The sequence below is a fragment of the Onychomys torridus genome, chromosome 1, assembly GCF_903995425.1.
Source record: "Onychomys torridus chromosome 1, mOncTor1.1, whole genome shotgun sequence".
Classification (NCBI taxonomy): domain Eukaryota; kingdom Metazoa; phylum Chordata; class Mammalia; order Rodentia; family Cricetidae; genus Onychomys; species Onychomys torridus.
In genome coordinates, this window is record NC_050443.1 from 111,697,463 (window position 1) to 111,721,424 (window position 23,962).

Sequence of the window (23,962 nt, forward strand, 5' to 3'; positions counted from 1 at the left end):
AAAACAAAACAAAACAAAAAATCACTCCGATGGAGTTGACGATAGTGCAAACTTGTGTCTTCACTGTTGAGGACCAGTCTGGGCTTGCTTGTCACTTGATGTAGGCATTGTGGGAAGATCTGGGCACTTGATGCTTAGGAGCAGGTCTGAATCAAGAGCAAGCCAGAGAGAGAAAACAAAACCGCAGTCACATTCTCAGAAGCCATACTATAGACACACAGTACACTCCCAGACACTGGTGCGTCACCCACTCCCACCACCTGGGATTGGAGGCCAGGCTAGCTTTTGGGAGAGAATGCGGATCATATCAAGGACCTCGCTGCAGAACTTCTACTGATTTATGATAAGTCACCTCCCCTCTCTGGAAGCGGTGCCTCCCATCCATGAGTTGATTCAAGAATAGCACCATTTGCAGAAAAATGGATATGAATCGCTCAGGTAATTTCTAGTTTTTATTTATCTGTATGTCTCTGCATATAAGTGCAGGTGCCTGTGGAGGCCAGAAGTGGGTGCTTCTGATCCCCCTGGAGCTGTTACTGTCATTTACTAGGTGCGAGAATGGACCACAAGATACAATGAAACCTACTTTAAGAGTTTTATTGGGGGATAGGAAAGGGGCAAGTGCTGTAGGCCTGCTGGAGAGAGAAATATGGCTGAAGGAGGCAAGGAATGGGTGGAGTCTGCTTTTAAGGATAAGCTCTCGAATGTGTACAAGGGCTTAGATAGCCACACCACACGTGCATGTGCATAGATTACACGGCCACGCTGCACACAGACGTAAGACCCTGGGGTGACGAGGCATTTTGCCTGAATGCTGACAGTGTATGCATGGCCAAGGGACTCTAGAAGCAGCTAGGAGGATGTTGGAAATGATAACAATTACAGATAGTTGTGAGTCACCCAGAGTGAGTACTGGGAGGATCGACAGGGGCAAGGTTAAGTGTTCAAAATCTGGCACGTTTACACTTTAGTTTACTTCAATTATATTTTTAACCAGCTCCAACATGACCCAGTGGCTACTTGATCACATTGCACAGCTCAAGAGATGGAGAGCCAGGCTGCCATCAGTTAGAGGTTAGACAGAGCATTGCTTGGGGCATTCTGAGCGCTCCTGCTCCTGTCAGCCCTACTATATCCATGTAGTAGTTTTATCTAGTAGAGTATAAAAAGTTACTCAAATGCTATGCAACCTTTTCTGCATTTCCACAGTGGTGAACTAGACAGTTCTCCTGACCCTCTGACCAGCATTATCTCTGAGATTTACGAGGCAGCCATTTCTTTCTTAGGCCAACATTCTTCCCAAGAGTCGTAATGAATCACTGACGTGTGTCTTCCCCTGCAGAGATGGGAGTTACTAAGCATGCAGCCTGGCCAACAGTCAGAACCTTTGGTTCTCTGCTGCTTAGAGAGCTCGTGGCCTGCTAAAGGGCGTGTGAGTCAGAATAGTGGATTGTGAGTTTAACAGTCTGCAAGCTAGGCATGGTGGCTCTTTCCCATCACAAAGGAGGGTGAAGGACGAGGAGGCTCAGGTCAGCCTAGGCTATGAGGGAGATTGAGGCTAGGGACAGCTGAGTATGTTCTAGCCCAAGAACTGAGGAAAAACAAAAAATCCACATGGGAATAATTTCACTGAGGATGAGGATGAGCTGCAGCATTTGCTAATTTCCACGTTGTCAATGTTCCCAGCTACACCGTGGCACCAGCAGAGGTGGAAGATGGGAGGGCACACAGCATGCCATAGAAACACCTGATGTGAGCAAGCTCAGCACCAAGTATCTGCTTGTTTTAAATGCAACTTGATATACTTTACTATTTAATATTGGCTAGGTTGCAAAGGCATGAGCCAGCTTCAGTCCAGCTGTGGGTTCTCTTTCCCTGTGTAAGTAGAATTTGGGCTGCATTTGCCTCATCTCCTGTGGGGGACGGTGGAGATGACCACAACCAGAGCAAGCCTGCACAGGTCACTCAGCTGGGGAGAAACCCCAGGAGACCCTAGTGAGCAGCTGCTTAGACTTCATTTCTCCATAATCTTTCAACCTGCACTAGTGTCTCAGCCCCTGGAGGAGGCAGAGAAGGTCTTGGTGATGGAGATCCTGCCTTCATACAGATACACCATTTTCCTTAGTGCCTGCCTCCTTAGTGCCTGCAGAGCCTAGGCTGGTCCTTCAGCAGTATCTTATCTTTCCTGGGTCATCTTGCTATGATCTCTCAAATAATTGAGCCATTGCTGAGAGCCCCAGGGTGATGTTTAGGTTTGCATAGGGATAGTCTGCATCAACTGCTTCCTGGTTACTTTTACACATATCTCCCATCCTTCCCATGCTGGAGGCAAGTAAGAAACATGGCTTAACCCTTGATACCTGCCTTCTAGTATGGTTCCTTCAGCTACCCTACACCATTAGAAAATAACTCACCTGTTTGGGGCTGGGCGGAGCCCAGGCTCCTGCTGCCCTGGAGTCCTCAAGAAGGCACCCGTGAGCCGAGATGTCCTGCTCAATGGATCAGCAGGCAGAGGCTTCTGAGGAGGGCTGGGCTTGTGGCTGCCCTGCAACAGACAACAGATCACATGTGACTCCTTAACTCTGTGGCCAGAACTGGACCCTGGGACCCAGCAGTCTTCTGGAAGGCAGTGTACACTGCTACCCAGCCCTGGTTTCATCTCTGATGCACAACCCTCCTACAATACAAAGTAGGGCCTGTCTTTAGCCTTCATGTGGAATTTTCTGTACCATTTAAAAGAATCACACAGGTACACTCACATGTGGGTCCTCTGACTCCACGGGTCTTAAGGGGTACAGTGGAGGGTAGAGTTCTCTACCAGTACCCCAAAGGATGGATATAAATCTACCCATGCCTTCAGACAATCTCCAGTTTACAAAGGGCTGGCTAAACTGTGGATGTACAGGATCAAGAAGAGAGCCGACCTTCTCCTGAGGTCAGGGGGTGAGGATCCGAAACAGATAGTGCAGCGTGTTGTACAAAGTAGCCCAACTACTTGTGGAAAGGAGCCATGAGAAACTTTTGAGGTTAAAGATCTCTAAGGCCACTACAGGGTGACGTGCTGCTGGCCAAGGGGTCACAGTGAGGACTTGACGGTTAGTCTACACTGAGTTACACCCCAAGGCCACTGACCTGGGACTCACTCAAGTCTACCTCTCTGGAAAATGGAGTAATCTATTTCATAGCCCTGTTAGGAGGCTTAAATAAAAGAACATGTAAGATGTTCCCAGCACATAGATAGTAATTATTCCAGCAGTTATTCATGTGGCAGCTTTAAATGCTCAATGGAAACATAAGAACTCTTGAACCACCTCCCGGAGTACTTTCCTCTCTGCCCCTGGAGAGGGCCAGTCAGCAAGTGCTATATACACACTCTCCTGAGGCCCAGGGTAGGTCTGGTCAGCATGACATTTTCCATTCTTGGCCTCATCATTGCAGGCAACAGAGTTAGAAGCTCCTACAGGATGCCCTGGTAATTAAACGAGCCGATGCACTTTCATGACTATCATGGTGGGCCACACCTCTAGTTCCAGCCATGGAGGCTACCCAGCAAAACACACCTGAAAAGTCACACAAAACCTGCACTGTCTCAGGACTTGGTAGACCATGGGTCCAGCAGGACCCAAACATTACTTCAAGTGCTTGTGATGTTTTCACAGTGCTCGTCCTAAAGTCACATCTCCTGAGCCACAGACTGCAGCTCAGAGGATACAACACCAGATTCCCCATCTAACAGCTCCCTGCAAAATGATGGGGCTACTACAGAAGTCAGTAAACCACAGCTGTGTGGGAGATGTGCCAAGAATGAACATTAGACAGATTGGGTTCGGAGAGAGGCACTGAACAGGGGCCAGACATACAGGTGACACATCTCTATCAGATTTCATCAGAGGAAACATGAGAAGACTCTGGAATACAAACACACACCCTGGGTAGGTGTAAGGACCACACCGGCTGTGCACACTCAGGCCCTGAGCTTTGGGCATGTGCAGAGATAACAACCCTCCCTCAGGGTTGTTACAAGGACTGACACAGTAAAGCTCTTAGCCCAGGGCCTGGCATGCGTTCATCCATGGATAAGAGCTGCTGCCGTTTGACACCTCTGATTGACAGCGATTTCACCCTAGCAACAAACCCTGGGTAATGAGGCCACACACAAATGAAACTCCATTTCTTAACACAGAACAGGAAACTATGAGCACAATGTCCGTGTATAATATAAAAATGAAAGCATACAACACGAGGAGATTCAGGTTATGGAATCATTCCTTACAAAGCAATACTAATTTTGCTGCTAAATATGACTTAAGTTTCCAGTATCTGCAGGAAAGGTAACAGCAGGGTTTTATTGGTGTGTGGAAGAAAAGACGATGTGTATGTTGCAGTCTGTGTTAGCACATTTGGATTTATCATGGAAACTCAGATAATTATGGCTTGCCTGAGATAGTCTCAATTTGTGCTCACAGTCTCGTTATTTATCACTTTCTCTGAGATGGCTCTCAGCTTTGAGGACAAATGGTGTGTTCATCCCTGTGATAAAACTCCAAACAGCCAAGATGCTGAAAGTTCTTGAGCTCTGGGGACAGCAAAGGACCCCATCTATCCCCCTTTGCCACGGTCAGGACATGGTCTAGTCTAGATGGTTACTTGTGAGGTGTCGGGCCTTTGTAAAATGCAGCTCCCTCTGTAGTAGCTAAGAAAGAGCTCCAGGGGGTGCAATACGGGTACATTTTTCTTTAGTTTGTATTTTCAACAAAATCCAAACATTCCTTTTCCCTTAGGCCCTGGAGAAAAGTACCACTCTGCCCGTCACATGGGATCCTGGACCTCTACTTCCCACCTGTGTTCTAGCAATAGCAATGCTTTGTGACGTTCTCTCAACTTTGAAAGCAAACATGCAAAAATCAAAATGTAACCCCGTTGCCTTGACCACCATCCTGTTACCAGCTTGCACATAATCTACATTAGTAAATACGTCCTGCTATCGGAGGGTTCTGTGCAGGAAGACTGGAGCCCATCACCACAGAAAGCCAGAGTTACCACCAAGGTCCTAGTGTGACATTAACACATTTCATTGTACTGAGTGTGTCTGTCTCTGGCTAAAAATATTGTGGAAATTATGACCATAGACGAGATTGTAACTATTACCACCACAGTGATGTAGGCACCATGAAACTGACCAAAGCTGCCATACTAGTGGGTCTTCCTTAGCCAGAAACATGGCAGGTACTGCCACTGTGGCCTCCCTTTCTCCAATGATTAGATAAAATGAATCTTCCAATTGTCCCTAAACAAACAAACAAACAAATTGGATAGCTATAAGAGTAAGATGTTATTGAATCAAAACACAATGCAATGAGAAGGAAGGAGGAGACTGACTGAAGCTCGAAGCATCTGGCTCCTTAAGAAAACCTGAGTCTGGATTCCTGTCTACAGTGAGTAACCCAGAAATCAACTCAGGACCTTTGGGTGGAAACTAGATGCCATGGTTTAATGAGATGACATTCTCTTCTCAACCTCTCTGCAGCAAAGCTCTGGTGCTGTGTAAAGAGAGGCATCAGGTTAGGAACTGTTTAAACAAAAATGCACACTATTGGGTTGGGGATTTAGCTCAGTGGTAGAGTGCTTGCCTAGTAAGCACAAGGCCCTGGGTTCGATCCCCAGCTTAAAAAAAATGCACACTATTATCCACCAACAGCGGAGTGCATCCCAGTGCTGCAGGTGAAGCAGGTGGGTTTGAGCCCTTGACTTTCCTCTGTGGTAGTTTAAAGGTAATTGACCCCATACATTCATAGGCAATGGGCATTATTAGGAGATGTGGTCTTGTCGGAGGAAGTGTGTCATTGTAGGTGTGGGCTTAGAGGTCTCCTTTAGCTCCAGTTTCACTCCATGTGACACTCAGACCACTTCCTGTTCCCTGCGGAACTCACCCTCAGCTCCTTCTCCAGCACCATGTCTGACTGCATGCTGCCATGTCCCACCATGATGATTAATGGACTAAACCTCTGAAGATGTAAGCTGCCACCCCAATTAAATGTTTTTTCTTTATAAGAGTTGCCGTGGTCCTGATGTCTCTTCACAGCAATAGAAACCCTAAGTAAAACAGTACATTTACTTCCTTGTTCATGGAATATGCAGCCTTAACTGTGTTCTGTTACCTCCATAAACTGGAGTTTAAGGTAGCAGCTTCTCTCAGCTCCCAGGGGACAGAAACACCTGCCAAACACTCAGCTCTGTGGCACCTGCCATGTACTCAGTGCTCAGTAAGTGTGTGTTTGAATGATTTTATAACCATTCAAAGCACAACCACAGGCACATTGTACCAAAACAACATGCACACTTGAGTATACACACACAATTTGGTGGTAAATATAACTATGGAAGTGAATCCTGCTATTTCTGTTTGGCTGAAATTTCTGCAGTGTGGGTACATGGTGCATAAAACAGGACTGATAACTCTCTTGGACATGGCAGCATTTTCAAGAAAGGAGCATGATGCAGTAAAAATAAATCTCCAAATGATGGGTTCAGTTTTTAAAAGTCCCTGTTTCTCTAACTACTTCTCTAAATACTCTTAGCCCTTAGTTCACTTCTATGATTTGCTGAGAAGACTTTAAATACCTTAATTTCCTGGAAAATGCTAGGAAGTAAAGTAAAATGGATCCTTAAATCAAGTGTGCCCACACATCAGCAGGCATCATTCTATGGGACAGATGTTTAGCAAAGCAAATTTAGGTAAGTGCTGGGCCAGTGGCATGCAGGTGAGGTTCAGCTTATTAGGAGAATGGCCACTGGTGAAGACAACACTCAGACCCCTGGAGGACCCAATCCCATCAAGTCTGACAGTAGGAAACTAGAGATCTGCCACGACTTAGCCCTGTCTCCTTGAGACACAATTTTCTGTGAGCTGAGAAATGTATTTCTTTTCTGGGACATGGAGTATATTTTAATTTAAACTGTAAGTGATGCAATTAACCCAATAAATGAGACTTGTCTGAACAATGGGTTTCAGCTGGGGTGTCTCGGGAGACCAGGGATTCTCCCTGCCATGGGCCTTGTCTCTGGTCTCTTTCCTCCAGGAGTGACACTGGGTACACTGTAAAGCTACAGACATGACTCAGTAGGTAAAGCGATGGCCACTCAAGTGTAAGGACCCGAGTTGAATTCCTAGGACTCACATAAAAAATCCTGAGGAGTTAGTGCACATATGTAACCGTAGCACACCTATGAAAAGATGAAGACAGAGACTCTCCCTACTGTCAAAACCACATGCCTCAGCAAGGTGGAAAGACAACTAGTCCTTGAAGGCTGTTCTGATTGCCACATGTGTGCACATAGCATGTACAAGAAGGTACAATCCAAGGACTGAGCATAGGATGAGAAGCCCACATTCCAAGAGGCACATTTGTAGACAAGAGAATGAGTTGAGTTTATGAAGGATGAGATGTTTTCTAGAAAGACAACGCTTACCCGTCAAATGTAAGGTTAACCAATGTAACTCTCATGATGGTACCCAACCCCTGGAGTGTTTCTGTGATAAATTTGGATAAGCACTGCAGGGTTAGCCATGCAGGCACATCTGTGTCATGTCATGTGGGATGATACCCAGGGAACTGTAAAGTGTCAGTGGATCCAATTCTTGCTGCCAAGCAAGAGTCACCTCCAGATACTGCCCACACCTGCATGGAACGGATTCCAGGTCCCTATGTTTTGACGAGAGGGAAATCATGCAGTTATTTGTGTCTCGTGTCTCCGAAAGGCTCCAGACACAGCTCAGAGTGAGAATATGGAGTTTTCAGTGACTTGTGGCTAAAGGGGACAATTTCCTTAGGGTCACAAAAAGGCGGCTTTTGGGGTGGCTGCTTTGGAGGAGCCACTTCTGTGGGCACTGACAACCGTGGGCGTAAACCACTGTGCACAACTCCTCTTGGATCATGTGGCCTATTAGTCCCAGTTTGGCACTGTACAGAGGTGGTGTTGCTGAAAAGGACTAAGAAGCTCAACACGAGAGGGTCCACTGGGTGGATGTTTACAGGCTCTGGGAGTACCCGAGGTATGTGTGCAAGGCACTGAGCACTGGTGCAGATCCTGGAGTTCACAGCTGCTGTCAGATTCTCAAGCAAGTCCACAGCCCAGATACGTTTGGGATGTGCCTGTTGCCCTACAGCAAGATAAAACCAAGGCAGGCCAGAAAAAAACGAACGGAAGAGAGAACTGTCAGCAGTCCCAAACCAACTGAAGACAACACCATCTAAGGATCCTAACTGGTAGTAAGTGGGAAGAGAGTGTTGTGAGCATAAAGAGATGAGAGATTCACAAAAGGAAAGCTACTTTGATTCGATATTCAAAACCAGAGTTCCTGATATGCCAGAAGTCAAGATAGAGTTATAGTAAAGGACAGAAATTCCTTTGAAAAAGAAACTTCCATTTACATCAGCAAAGACGACTCTCAACAGTGAAGTTAAGAAGGAGCTATGAACAGCACTGCTAATTCACAGAGCGCACTGCTAAGGCAGTGCCCTGGAGCTTATGGATATGACGAGCTCATGATGGTCAGTTCTGGACTCCCTGTGCAGCGACATGTTGATAGCTTGAAACTGGCCAGGATACAAGTTTTTAGAACAGAAATTAGCTGAAAGCTCCCCCCACCTCCCTGCAAAGAGCTGCTAGATATGAACTAGTTTGAGTATTATTGGCAATAAAAGAAAAAGGAAATTAGGTTGTGACAAGATACAATAAACATAGCTTACATTATCCCTTTTGATACTTGCAACAAAAAGATCATCAAGCAATTGACAGTAATTGAGAATTAAAGAAAAAGACTACCTGGTGAACTCTGGACTCAAGGAACTACTCAGTAGTGGGCCCTTCTGTGTACACATGGGTGCACACCAGAGCCCCAGCCAGGATGTATAAAAGGAACAAGAAGAAGATGTGTAAGTCTATACAATCTGGAAATTACTAAATGGCTCCAAAAATAAAAAATTAAAAAAAAAAAAAACTCAAGAAAGCCTTCCCTCTGTGGTGATAAGCCTGGGAAGAATGATGTCAAAAAAAAAACCCAAATATTTTGACCATATATGATTTTAGTCCAGCTCAACTCGAGACCCTCCCCCTCAAAAAAAAAAAAAAAAAAAGATCAGTGACACTTTCATGGAACAGAGATTGTGGAAAGAACTCTTGGTGGGTTTCTTTTCTTTCTTTCTTTTTTTTTTTTTTTTTTTGGTTTTTTTCGAGACAGGGTTTCTCTGTGTAGCTTTGGACCCTGTCCTGGAACTCACTCTGTAGACCATGCTGGCCTCGAACTCACAGAGATCTGCCTGCCTCTACCTCCCAAGTGTTGGGATTAAAGGTGTGTGTCACCACTGCCTGGCTCTTGGTGGAGTCCAGATGAAATGGGAGGACCTTGCCGCCAAGTCAATATAAAATTCTATACCCAGCAAAAATATCCTTCATGAATAAAAAAGACATCCCTAGATGAAGGAATGTTAGTAGTAAGCCAACAATAGGCTTGCTTAAAAGAACAGTGAAATCTTCAGTCAGAAAGGAAATGATGGGATGTAGAACATCAGGAAGGGTCAATATATGAGCACATATAACCAGCTCCTCATTGGTTTTAAAAAGTCTGTTTTGCTGGAAGCAAAAATTCCATCTGAAGTGACTCTTGATGCCCATAAAGACCACTTAAAATATTTTACATACATACATGTGTCCAAGTGTGTGCATGTCACATGCAAGCCTGCAGAAGCCATGTGGGTTCTGGAAATTGAACCCAGGTCCTCTACAAAAGCAGTAAGTGTTCTTAACCTCTGAGGCATTTTTTCTAACTTCAAAGGCCATGATTTTAAATCATTTCTTATTTAAAAATGAGGTCAATGAGATCTAAAAGCTGGGGATTCTACATTTCTCCTGAAGCAAGAAAATGCTAGTACAAAGAGGGGTTGATTTTCAGAGAGGTGCTTTTTCCCATCAAGGCAAATTTTGACCCTCAGGAGATAACAATAACGCTTGTAATCATGTTTTCATTATTGCTGACTGAAAGAGGTCAGTGCTGCTGAGCCTCCCACAAAAAAAGCAAGGAAATCCCACCTAACATCCAGCCCCAAATTTCAAAACTCGGAAGTGTAGTGGGTAGCTGCTCCAGCTTTGACCTGGAAATACTACCCCCAGTGGAGTTTCCAGTAACTATCACACCTACCTATGGCCTGCCCCTGAGACAGGGCCAAGATGAGAGTCCTTAAGACCCAAGATCCAAATGTGCCAGCTCTCTGGGTTCCTGGTAATCCTGGATGTTGGATGGTAGACCAAGCAGAGTTCTCCAGAGAACACTGCTGGACTGTACTTCACCTCTCCCAGATCCTGTAACCTATCCCTTTATTTGTTGTAAGTAGAGCCCCCAAATAAACCTCAATAACTACATGGAGTTGCCTTAATATTTTCCACCAATATCTGGCTGTCACATGGGGCAAACTCCAAAGGCCTGGGTGGCTTCCACCCTCGGCCTCCTCTGTGGCTGCTGTGGCATGCTTTCCACACTTACCACATTTTCCTGCCTCTGCCTCCTTCAGCAAATCCTACCAGTATGGTGTAGGTGTGATAGTTACTGGAAACCTCACTGGGAGTAGTACTTCCAGGTCAAAGCTGGAACAGCTACCCACTACACAGAAGAGACAACGTCCTAGATAAATAAACCTCAAATGCTAAGAAATGTTAAAGCGGAAAAAAACAACAACAACCAAAAACTGATGGGCTCAGGCACATTTATCCTTGGCCACTTCAGCACCCCTTCTCAGGAACTGATTAAACTAATAGACAGAAAGAAAATGGAGATGTCCCATTTTATCTATCAAATAAGCAAAGCTTTGAAATACTACTCTTTGTCATCATGACCTTGCTGTTATCAATATCAGAACCTAAATATATGTAATACTCTAACCAAACATTTAACTTTGTCCAGCCACTTAGAGATTTGTGTTTTCAATTTGGTATTTCACTTGAATCTTCCCTAAAGGAACTCCAAAACGTACCTGTCTAGATCTTCCAAATAAGAACTGTTTATAAAGCAAAACCCATGGCTATCAAACATACCCACTAACTTACAGGTACTTCACAAACTATTCCACATGCAAGAAGCATGCTGCTGTTACAGAGAACATTTTACAGGCTCTGCAATGCTAAGGCCTATAGGAACAACTTTAAAGCAGAAACATAGGCTGTAAAGCTATGTGCATAGAGAATACCCTCAATTATGTTAAAGATGTGATTATAAATATATAAAAACAACACCATAGGTACATATAACAATAGCATTTAAAAATGATTCTGTTTCATTATGCAAGTTGCCAACAGTACCTATTACCATTCTCAAAATATTATGGTTGAAATCCCAGCTTCTTCAGCTGTGAGTCATTAACTCAACATACAGCAACCAAAAGCCAATTCAAAGCCAAACGTGTACTGAATCTGTGGTGGTCTGGCAGCGCTCACCCATGTCGCATCCCATGACTTCACTGCAGTCTTGGTTCTGAACATACAGTGCAAACTATCATATCATGTACCACTGACAAACACTGCCAAGGACGCCTCATCTCAGACTGAAGACTGATTGGAATTGTCATGCTTCTACTGTACATAGGAGGTTTTCTGCTTCCCCAGAAACAAAGGCTTAATTACAGGAAATGCAGACTTTCGATATTTTTCCATCATTCCTTACCTATATACCCAGAGTCCTACAAAAATTCCGCAAGTAAAAAGCACTCACACTAGAAAATGTTTTAAGTCCTGGCTTAGATGCTAAATTACGCAGGCATGGAAACAATTCTGAATATTTTTAAAAATTACTATAGGCACTGTGCTGGGGGTGGATGTCTTCCTGTATGCTATGAATATATGTTGTTCCCATTGGTTAATAAGTAAGCTGTTTTGGCCTATGGCAAGGCTGCTTAGAGGCAGGTGGGAAATCCTAAGGAGAGAGACAGAAAAGAGAAAGGCAGGGTCTAGAGAGATGACAGCCACTGCCACAGGAGCAGCAAGATGCCAGCAGACCGGCAATGCCACGACCATGTGGCAACTTATAGATTAATAGAAATGGGTTAAGTTATAAGAGCTAGCTAGCAAAAAGCCTGCTGTAGGCCATACAATTGGTAATTAATATAAGTTCCTGAATGATTATTCTATAAGCGGCCACAGGACTGCTGGGCTGGTCAGGACTGGAGAAAACTTACTGTATGTGAGTTATCTCCATTAACCATATGATGAACTGAATTCCATGTTGTGCAGTCACTATGTTAAACAGTTTGCCCAAGTTTACACCGTAGCAAGTAGCAGAGCCTGGATTTGAACTACATCCCACCCAGTCAGTCCGGGAGGCATACCTGGGCCTGCCTGAGTGCAGGATTGGCAGGCAGGGGCCTGGCAGGCCCACTGGGTGCACGTGGGGCCTGGTGGAGAGGTGGGAGCACTCTCTGAGGTGACTGAGGCTGAGGGATGGCTCGAGTGTTGAGGGGCCTGCTGATGTCGATGTTCTGGCATTGCAGCAACCGTCTGTCCTGCATGGTCAAAGCAGAGAGTCAGCCCTGATGGGGTTCAGTTCCTGAGGAGTGTTCCTGTTAACCAGTCTGTGACCAGTGGGAGGGCAAAGGCCAGGGTGTCCATACGAAGGACTGCATTTATTTATTTATACCTCAGAATTCTAAAGGAAGCACCCCTAAATCTGGAATGGAGAGATGTGGGTTTTTGTTTGTTTGTTTGTTTGAAATAGTTTTCTCTTTCCTGGAACTTGCTCTGTAGCCCAGGCTGGCCTCGAACTCACAGAGATCTACCTGCCTCTGCCTCCAGAGTGCTGAGGTTAAAGGCATACACCACCACTGCCTGGCAAGATGTGTTTTTATACAGATTAATAGAACAAACATTAAAAGCCAAACTGTTGGCAGTAGCACTTGGAAGGCTGAGGCAGGAGGATTGAGAGTTTGAAGCTAGTGTTTGCTATATAGAAGATTCCACCTTGATCAATCAGTCTTCAAGCTGTCTTAAGTAACAAATAGATGAAAGGGACTTGAAGTACCAAGTATGAAGACACAGACTTGATCTCAAGGGACATTATGAAGACGGTGTGAGCTCACTGTGCACAAGGCTCAGGGTAATGTGAGAACTAACTACCAGCTCCAGCAGCAGGGTGCTCATCTCCGAACAAACTTCCCTTGCATTTTGAAGGAGGACCAGAGCAGGTGCAGCGTGACCTGGTACTTCACACTCTTTCTCTTTATAAATAATTTTATTGATGTAGGATTAATGCCCAATCAATTGCATGCATTTAATGCGCACAACGGTGCTTTTCCTTAACCCAACTGTTTGTTTTGCATCTGTGTTTTTGTGATTTGAACCGAAGATGCTTTTCATGTACGGGGATTACAGGCGTGTCCCACTGTGCCTGACTTGCCCGATGTCCATACCCATGGAGGTAGTGTGGTAACCCCAACAATGTGTCTGTCACCAGAAGAGCTTCCTTGTCACTTCTGCCTCCCCTCCCCTCATTCCCTCTAGACCTTGGCACCCTCTTTGTGTCATTCTAAATGAGTTTTGATGTTTTAAAGTTGTATGTAAGTGGCACCACAGACTATGTGCTCCTTTTCTGACTGGCTTCTCTGGCTTGGAATGGCTGCTTTGAGCTTTACCCCCGATGTTACGTGAGTCGGTGGCTGACTGTCTTCTTGCTGAGTAGTAACCACCGTGTAATATGCCACTGTTAATCCTCTCACTTGTTGATAGACCTTTGGGTTGTCTCTAGGTTTTAGCTCTTGCTCTTGGCTCTCCCTAAAACACACCTTTCTAGATGGTAGTTCCCGGTCTGGGGATGAAGGGAGGCACATTTACTGGGAGTGATGGTTTCCCTTTCAGAGGCCCAACCTCTACTTTTTAGATTGAAAGAAGTAAAATAACGCATGGCCTGCTGAACTGGTGACAATATTCTTTTCAGTAACTCCTCATTTCTTGGCATCTCTCTTGTTCTCTGTTATCATTTGTTCGTGTTTGCATCCGTCAGACATGGTATTGCTATGACAGAGTGCTTGGTGTGAGCAGCCTGGAAGCAGGTTCAGTAAGGCTAATAGCTTCAGAGGTCCAGCCCATGGCTGCCTGGCTCTGTGCCCTGAGGTAGAACAGCACAACAGAAGTGTGTCCAGGACCATCTGATGGACAGGAAACGGAGAGAGGGAGTGACAGAGGACCAGTACAGCCTTCAAACCCCCTTTTATTGCCTTGGGATCGACTTCCCCAAGGCTCCCCCATCTCACCAAATGGCACCACCACCCAGAGATCAAGTGTGCCACATATGGGTCAGTGATGAACTCATTCAAACCATAATGGAGTTCAATATTTAAGAATTCTTGTGGACAAGCAAAACACTGAGACATGGGGAAACGAACCATTGGATACCTAAGCGTAAGGATAAAACTTTTTTTTTAAAAGAATGGAGTGGGCATGGATTCTATAGTTCTGGGCAGAGCTGAGGCTCAGCAGAACTTAGACACAGGCCAGAAATCTCACCTAGACATAGCTGGTGGCCCTGAACCAGGAGTCTGCTCTGGCTGCGTTCCCAGTGTGGCTGCTGAGAAACGGCCGGTCTAGGTCACTACAGAGATTGATTATGGTTTGTAATATCCACATACTCCACTATGTGGGGACATTTATTGTCTTATCAGAATCTTTTAGGGATCACAAGGGCCTACCTCTGGGCTCTGAACATTGTAGTGGCAGTGGGGTATGGTTGAACCAAAGGTGCTAAGCATTTTACAGGCATGATGGAGCCCCCTTTTCCCACGCAACCTTGCTCTGTAAAACTCATACCTTTACAGCACACTAAGCCCTTGTTGTGACCTACCTTGGGGGTGTTGGAATGTGGTGGCCGGCTAATCAGCAGGCCTTTTCCGATGGTGGGGTGAGCCTGGCCAAGGTGAGAGCTACTGGGTGTCCGGGAAGGGTGCACACACCTGCAAGGCAACCCAACAGTTGCTAAGCAAGGGCTTGTCTTTCTTGCTGTAGCTCCTCATATCCTGTTCCTGATTCTTAGACTGTTACTCTATTTTTTTTTAAATGTCATGGACAAGCATGCAGGGGAAAAATGATCTAACATGCTTATGAGTTGAAAAAATGAATACTGACCTCCACTCTCCAGCCACTGTTCTGTCAAATTATTTAACTGGAAATCATAGAAACTTAGCTTTGGGCACATAGGAGATGTTTTGCATGATGCTGGCATTTCAGCAATAGTGTCTCCAAACACATTTGGGCCCGAAGCTCTGCCATCTGAGGAACACATTCCAGTGTCCGCACGCCTTATAAAAAAATATACTAATGCAAAGATGAGAGAAGACCCGTCTGTGGAATTCACCAACATCCTGCTTATTTACGTAATGGATGGCGCATAGTTTGAATGGGGAGTCAGAGAGACAGCTGGCCTGGCAGACATTTACAGAAGCAAAACCAAACAGACCCAGAGACCCAGTGTTTCTATCCAGAAAATCTGCCTCCCTCCCTTGCTGAGGATGATGCAGCGAGAAGGAGCTGGTTCAACATTCTTTCAGCCGCCATTCCTTGAGGAGATGACATACCTCAGCTTTTCTATGGTGGTTTTCTTATGTGTGAACAGCAGCCGCATCAGGGTCTTCCTTTTGAGATACACCACAAATCCAGCAGCGAGCAGACACAGGATGCTCACCAGGATTCCTACAGTCAAGCCCTGGTTATCTGAAACAAAACACATTTGGCTCAGGGGAGGAGGCCGGTCCAATAAAATACGGAAGACATCGCACTGTGACATTTATGGCCAAGCAAGCTCTAAAGGAACAAACAGAACCAGAGCATGTAAATCCCTGAATGATGTCCTAATAAATTAGTCTCTCTTCAAAGGTCGAGTCTGAGCTCTGGTCTATGCCACCATTATTCATCTGTGACAGCTGTGGAACTTGCTAACGCAGGGACATGGTTTGGTAGATAGGACCCTGGCTGGACCACACAGAGTTCCCTAGGCACAACCATAGCACAGTAAACCATGGAGCTACACGGAGTACCAGGGGATCATCCTATCAGGATTGGGGGCTCCCAAAAGGTCATCTGTGACCTCTCCGACATGTCCTTGATTCTAGGCTCCTTTCACACTTCAGTCTGAATTTACTTTTATTCTTCATTCATTCATTTATTCTTGAATCAGACTTCATTTTGAGGCATCTCAAATTAGAGAGTGAAAAAAGAAAAAAGGAAGTTACTCCTGGATTTGGTTTCAGTCTGTTAGGGGCTTAATACTGCCTTTGGGGGCAAGCTCCTTATTGTTGGGAGAATGCTGTGCAAATTCTTTGTGAAATTTAACCTGTGGGACTGAGGCTGGGCCTGTAGCTCAGTTGTTAGAGTATATGCAGGGGGCTCTGGGTTTGATCCCCAGAGCCCCACAAATCAGATGTGGTATACATGCCTATGACCCTAGTATTTGGGAGGTGGAGGCAGGAGGATTAGAAGCTCTAGGCTATCCTTGGCTACATAGCAAATTTGAAGCTAGTTCGAGATTGAAAACAATTTTTCTCCTTTTGTTATCTGATGTCTTTTTATTTAGCACATGTGGGAAGGAAGACACGTAAGCCATCAGGCTACTCTCAGTCTTAAAGTGATCCAGTCAAAGTTCTGCCAGGCCCTAAGTGGTACCTAGGCACCTCAGGCTTGCCTGTTGCCATAAACAGCCATCTACTGAACTGTCCAAGCCAGTGTCCCAGGTAGTATCATGACTGCACTGTCCAATCTGTAGCCTGGGAGCTGCTCTCAGTGACTGCCATCTGTCCTGTCCGACCCTGACCCCAAGCCTTGGCACAGCCAGGTCTCTGTGTTTGAAGTTTCTCTACTTCATAGATCTCTTTTCTGAGACAGGGTCTCATAGAGCCCAGGATGACTTGGAGTTTGCTAGGTAGCCTAGGATAGCCTTGAACTTCTGATCCTCCTGCCTCCACCTCCCCACTGCTAGGATGACAGGTGTGTCCTCCTGGGGATTAAATTTAGCCAGTTGTTCTCAACCTTCATAATACTGCACCCCCTTAATATAGTTCCTCATGTTGTGGTGACCCCCAACCATAAAATGATTTTCATTGCTTCAGAACTACAATTTTGCTACTGCTATGTATCATAATATAAATATCTGATCTGCAGATGTTCTTAGGTGACCCCCATAAAAAGGTCATTCAAACCCAAAGGGTCATGACCCTCAGGTTGAGAACCTCTGAGCTAGGGCTGCATTCATCCTACGTAAGCACCCTGTTGACTAAGCTCCAACCTTAGCCCTACCAGAGGTCTTCTTACCTCTGTTCCCCACTTCCTCCAAGCATGCACTACCATGTTCAACTTCATATGTGGGTTCTGTGGATCCACACTCAAGTGGCAATCATTTTACCAACTGAGCCACCTCTGGTGGTAACTATTCTCTTTATTAAGAGGTAGCTGTCATATTTCTGTTGTTCTTGCTTGTCTCCCCTCCACCACCCTCCCTCTGTGTGTGTGTGTGTGTGTGTGTGTGTGTGTGTGTGTGTGTGTGCGCACGTGTGTGTGCGCGCGCGCCTCAGAGATTTAAAATGCACTGGGGTGGCAGCACACAAAACTACCCTTTACAAAGTCCTTTGATATGACAGTGACATTCATACACACTTGCACACTTGGCAGTTCACCGTGGACATTGCCTAAGCTGAGAAAAGTGTCCCAGGGACAGAGAATAGCCAATGCAATGCCTCAGCTGCACTGAGGGGGATCCAGGGCCAAAGGAAAGGCCAGGGGAGAGCAATTTAGCACCTGAGAGCTTCAGGCTGGGACAGAGGCACCCAGAGTCCTCACTGTGGGGAAGCCTGCCCAGTGGCCACAGCCTCCAGCAGCTCAGCATCCGCTCCCAGTGGTGCGGGAGCCCCACTCACCTGCTTGCCTGATGGGACCACTGTCTGTGCTTCCTCCAAAGCCAAACTTGTCACAGAAGGGAGGGGCCCAGTGGGCCTCACAGTGGCAGTTCTTCCTGTTGTTACACACCTTTGGGGTAGAAGTGGAGAAAAACATCCAGAAGGGGCAGGGTTAGGACACACAAGACAAGGGTACTCTGCTAGATCCCCTCAGCAACACACGCAGACTTAGTAAATGCCAAGACCAAGAGACTCAGTAAATGCCCCAGACAGCACCTCACCAGTGAACTTAAGCCTGAGGAGGGGAGAGCAGTACAAGCTGCCTGTGCTCAGGAGCTGCTGCCGAGCCAGCTCCCCCTTTCTCGTCTCTGCCCTTCTCTGTGGTATGGAGGAACCCACTTAGGGACCCAGAATCAGACCACTGTGGCATAAACCTGTCTCCTCAGGAGGTTCAGAGAAGACCTCAGCAGTCTGGGGTGGGGAAGAGGCCTAGGTTGGGTCTCTTATTTTCTGATGTCCATGGAAGTACGCAGGGGTCTGCCAACATTCCTGTGAGTCTGCTCTTATCCCCAAATACATGCCTGTTCTTTCTTTCAGCCCCATTACTTGGCTCCCTGTCACAATACATGCTCGGCAAAGACAACAGAACTCTTCCTTGTGAAGCAGATGGCAGGAGAGGGTGCTTTTGCCCCTGTTGTTCCTGGGTAATGCACTCTAATGGGAGAGCAGAGTTCCAGTAGGACCACCAGGAATCTCTGCATCTACTTGTCACTCACAGTGGTTCTTCTGCTTGGATTCACTGTTGAAGTTTACATAACTCACCAGACTGGACATAAACCAATTGATTTTGAGAGTGAAGAATAGAAGATTTTCTTTCTTTTTAAAAATTTTTTGAGACAGGGTCTTATTCATCCCAGGTTAGCCTTGAACTAATTATGTGGGCAAGAATGGCTTTGAATTTCGAATCCTGCCTCCACCTTTTGAGTGCCGAGATTATAGGTGTGCCACACCACGCCCACTTTATGAGGTACTTGAGACTGAACACAGAGCTTTATGCATGTTAGGTAAATAAACACTCTACCAACTGAGCTACATCTCCAGCTGCAGCAGACTGTATGTCTGGTTTTATGAAAAGTAGGCTAAGCTGTGGGAGCACTGGATAAAGGCCACCTGACAGAGTAGGAGGGCAGGACAGTGGTAGGGTGACTGGGGTGAGCTGCCCAGATCAAGGACTGTAAGCCAGACGGCTGTCTGGTATCTACTTCCCTTCCATGTAAACACTAAATCACAGGTGATTTATTTCTGGGTGGCTTGTTGTATGGACATCAGTGGAACTAGCAAACCAACTTGAGGGCCCTGCATAAAAAGACTAGAGCCTCTGGGTAGTGATGGTGCACACCTTTAATCCCAGCACTTGAGAGGCAGAGGCAGGCAGATCTCTGTGAGTTCAAGGCCAGCCTGGTCTACAGAGTGTGTTCCAGGACAGCCAGGGATACAGAGAGAAACCTTGTCTTGTAAAAACAAAAATAAAGTAAAAGACAAACAAAAAAACCCACCAAAGCAAAGCAAAACAAAACAAAACAAAAAACCCCATTGGGGTCAAATATACGCCTGAATATTTGAAGGCATAACAAAACATTTGCAGCCTGTGTCTTGCCTGTGATATCTCCCTGCTCTACTCAGCACCTGTAAAGGATCCGATCTCTGGTCCAGTTGCTTCTCTGTGAGACCAACAGTCAACAAGGGTATGAGAAGCAAGGATGCACTTCCTAGGACACTCCTGTTAATCAGGGCTCTGTCTTTTGTAGTGTACCTCTGACCAGTGGGTTACAGATTTCTTTCTAATGGTTGTAAGGGATGGATGGATTAACCCAGTTCTTTTGCTTTAGTGATGAGGCCAAGGCTCACACGGCAGGGTTATGTATCCACAGTAACCTGGGCTGGTCAAGAGCAAGTGGGACAGGACAGCTCTCTAGTGTCTGTGGTACATCCTGCATACATGGCAGAAATGCTGAGGCTGGCAAACCGCCCATGAGACTCACTCCCTGCCCCGTGTGGTCTTAGCTTGAGGCAAGCAACTGCAGTCCAGATTCCCCACTTGGAGGTACTGGTGCTGAGCCTGGTCTCATCATAGAGGGGTTGGGGCCATGCGACTTGTTACTAGATGTCTTAGTTTCTTTTCTGCTGTTGTGATAACATACCCTGGGAAAAATAAACTTAAAGAAAAGAGTTTATTTGACTCACAGTCCCAAGTCCACTATGGTAGTCCTGGTGATAGGAGCTGAAACAAGTGGTCACATCACATTCATAGTCAAGAATTGGAGAGCTATGAATTCTGTGCTCAGCTCGCTTTCTCCTCTTTATAATAGTCCAGGATCCCAGCCCAGGGAATGATACTACCCATAGCGGGCAGGTCTTTCCACCTCAATCTAGTCAAGATAATCTTGCTCAGGCATGCCCAGAGGTCCATCTTCTAGGTGACTCTAGATTTCACAAAGTTCACAAGTAAGATTAATTATCAAACTAAGTCATAGCTAACTATTCCAAAAAATACGGGCCTTGGCTTGCCAACATGTACCCATAGATACTTCTATCCTACTTTGTCTGAGCCAGTAAAGTTACTATGGACACACTCTCACTACTACATTGGCCTTGACCTCATCACTGAAACAAAAGGGCCAGGCTTGTTTGTTCATCTATCGCCATTAGAAAGAAATCTATAATCCAGTGAAGTCAAGAAGAGATTCCATTTGATACTGAGTCAGCTGAACACAATATCAACTCGTCTGTCTGAGGCAGCCCAGCAATCTATCATGGTTACAGCATGGCGGTGATTTTGCAAAGGCCTCCATAATCCCAAGTGTCTAGATAGTCTAAAAACTACAATTTAAAGCATGGTTTCTGTAGAAAAAGCTTCAGGAGAACAAATGAGCCACTGGCACAACTAATCAAGATTAATATAATCCCATTGGGAAAAAATTAACTGCTTCAGGGAAAATAAATTACATTTTAAACAATTAGAGTACGTTTCTTCCCTAAAGCATCTCAGAACTCAGCAACATGGTAGTCAAAACCCATGGCAAGGACATTCAAGAGCACATGGCTGGTAGATCTGATGTCCTCATTTTAATCCTTTTTGCAAGTATCTTGGTTGAGACATATTTGGGCTGTTGGGAGCAAGAGGGAGAGCCCTGCTTGAAATGCTAATGTGAGCCCTTCATGAAGCAAGGTTAGCTTCGAAATTACTTTGAAGATGACAAAATTCTTTCTTTATATCACAGAATGTTAATTCAAAAGATAATTACCTCTCAATCTGATTTTCTTTGTTAAATGAAAGTGACATTTCTCCTGCTACGTAAAGGTCAGAGACAGTTAACGCCTTTGGAAGAAAATGTTGAGGAGGCACTCACCGACTATTGTGGTTTTTAAGAAGCTATGGATAGTAGGGGCTGGAGAGGTGGCTCAGTGGTTAAGAGCACTTGATGCTCTTATAGAGGACCTGGGTTCAGTTCCTAGCATCTACATGGTGACTCACAATCATCTGTAACTCTAGTTCTAGGAAATCTGACCCACTCTTTGGCCTCTGTGGATATGAGCACACACACACACACACACACACACACACACACAGGCAAAACACTCCTGCACATAAAATAAATAGATCAGAAAAATGAAAAGCTATTAGCTTGCTGTGTGCTGGCTGAGTGAAGGAGACTAATCCTACTTACCCCTCGGCCATGGCACTGCATTGCACACTTGTGAACCCCGAAGACGCTGATATTCTGACACCGACGATTGAGGCAGATCTGTAGGAGACACACAGTACACGCCTCAGTACCTCTGCTCCCCTCCCTTACACAGGCACATGAAAAAGAGAAAGCAGGACTTATGAGATGGCTCTGTTGGTGATGTATTTGTTGTGTAAACCTAAGGTCCCGAGTTCAATCCCCAGAGTCCATGTAAGAACAAAAACAAAAACAAAAAAAACCCAAGCATGGTCATGTGTGTTGGAGAAAGGTGGATCTCTGGAGCTTGCTGGCCAGCCATCCTAACCTAGCAGCCCTGGGTTCCTGTGAGAGACCCTGTCTCAAAAAACAAGGTGGATGTCACAAAATAAATGAGACCAGAGGTTGGCCTCTGGCTTCCATAGGTTGAGGACAAACATGTCCTCATGTTTGCACACCCTCCATACATAACATGAAAGAAAAAGTAAGGAGAACTTGGGGAAGGCTCTCATTGTAGTGAGCATGGGTGGAGCATAACAACTTGCATTGTTTGCCTCAGACAAGGCTGCTGGGGTCTGACTGGACACTTGGTTCAACGTGAACAGTATTGATTGAGTTCTTTTCTGTTTAATGGCATTTATGATGGTTTTAGTGGAAATGAGAAATTATAACTGATTTTCTCATGAGTTTTGTTTAGGGCTTTGCGGGTCACTAGTGACACAAAGCATCCACAGGAATGCTCCCCAGGGTCCTGTTTATCTACTCACTGCAGAGGCTCCTAATTGCTGCATGGCCTCGGTTGCTTGGAAGTGGCTGCCTTTTTCAGCAGTGCTCAGCACCTTTCTCTCCTGCATCTTTACAGGTTCATGGAGAGAAAGGAAGAAGAGTTCAAGGTTTAGAAGACAGAGCAGAGTCACCAAGCAGAACCTTCCTGTGGGCAGGAGGCCATCTCCCACTAAGAGTTCACAGAGGGCAGAGTGAGTGCCCTTCAGAGAAAACAGTAGTAGGAGTCAGAGGGGGAGAAGAGAGGCTCAGTGTTCCTGGATAAACCCCAGGGGCTTGCCCTTGCAACCAGGAGGGCTTGAGTTAGAACCCAGAACTGGCGTAAACAGCAGGGTATGGTGGTGTGTGCTTGTGACCTCATAGCTGGGGACGGGCAAACAGGAGGATCCTTGGGGCTCATTGTCCAGCCAGTCTGGTCTACTTGGCAAGTTCCAGGCAGGTGAGAGGTTGTTAAAAAAAAAAAAAAAAAAGAAAGAAAAGAAAAGACAGCTCAGGAGGATCCATATACAAGGCTCGTGTCCACATGGATGTGCACACACGTGTATCCTCACACACGTGAACATACACACATATACATGCAAGGAAAAAGAAGCTTCAAGGAAGGACACTGAACACAGAACCATTCTGCCAGGAGTGCCTTGTGTAGTCACAATCTCATTGGTAAGGTTCACATTCAGCATCGTCCCTGGGATTCCAGTGTGTTTGGCTACAGCAGCCCAGGCTTCTCAGACCATAGTTTATAAAATGGGTGTTGTAATGTCAAGACCTGAACAGAAGCTAATGTGCCTGGGGGATCAGAAGGGTGTGGAATCTTCCTCAAAGAAAGTGTCTAGGGCTGGAGAGACGATGGCTTAGCAGTTAGGAGCACCAGCTGTTCTTCCGGAGAACCCAGGTTTGATTCCCAGCACCCATGTGGCTGTTTATAACTGTCTATAACTCTAGCCCTAGGGATCTGATGCCTTCTTTTGGCTTCTGTGGGCACCAGGCATGTACATGATGCATAGACATGCATGTAAGCAAAACACTCATACACATAAAAAATAATCTTAAAAAAGAAGAGCGTCTGTGGCTCAGGGCATGTGGGGCTGTATTTAGAGGACATTTCTGCCTCCAGGATTTTGTGAGGGAAACCCTGGGTTCTGTCCTTTCTTCACTATGACCTTTGAGAATGATTTCATGACCATGGGAAATATGGGTTCTGAAAATGTGAGAAGATTTATCATGTTTTCTTGAAACATTTAATTAACTTGCTATCATTTAATCTGATGGAAAATTTGATGAAAAGACAAACAAAAACAAAACGGCCTGGGAGAGAGCTCAGTCTGTAAAGTCTGTGCTGTGCGAGCATGGGACCTGTATCAAAAAGAAGAGAAACAGGAAGAAAAAAGATGGCTAAGGAGTTAAGACCGCCCTTGGTGCACACACGTGCACACACACACCTTGCACACCTTTAGACTCACATGCTCACCCACGTACACACACACTATACACAAGCATACACATACACATGTAATCCACCCACACTCGTATCTGCAC

At 45.6% G+C, this 23,962-nt stretch overlaps 1 protein-coding gene and 1 non-coding gene across 2 annotated transcripts in view; one reads left to right on the forward strand and one right to left on the reverse strand.

Moving 5' to 3' along the window:
• Adam12 (ADAM metallopeptidase domain 12) overlaps positions 1-23,962 on the reverse strand; it is a 315,786-nt gene continuing 291,824 nt past the window's right edge. The window contains exons 17-23 of the mRNA XM_036197894.1: positions 21,647-21,724; positions 17,940-18,048; positions 15,609-15,744; positions 14,879-14,987; positions 12,375-12,548; positions 2,415-2,545; positions 1-146 (exon numbers count right to left, since the gene is read on the reverse strand). Coding sequence (XP_036053787.1) covers positions 92-146; positions 2,415-2,545; positions 12,375-12,548; positions 14,879-14,987; positions 15,609-15,744; positions 17,940-18,048; positions 21,647-21,724 — 792 coding nt within the window. The 3' untranslated portion in view covers positions 1-91. The remainder of the gene's footprint in view (positions 147-2,414; positions 2,546-12,374; positions 12,549-14,878; positions 14,988-15,608; positions 15,745-17,939; positions 18,049-21,646; positions 21,725-23,962) is intronic.
• Trnat-agu lies at positions 5,606-5,672 on the forward strand. Its single transcript has one exon. It is a non-coding gene; the product is annotated as a tRNA-Thr (tRNA).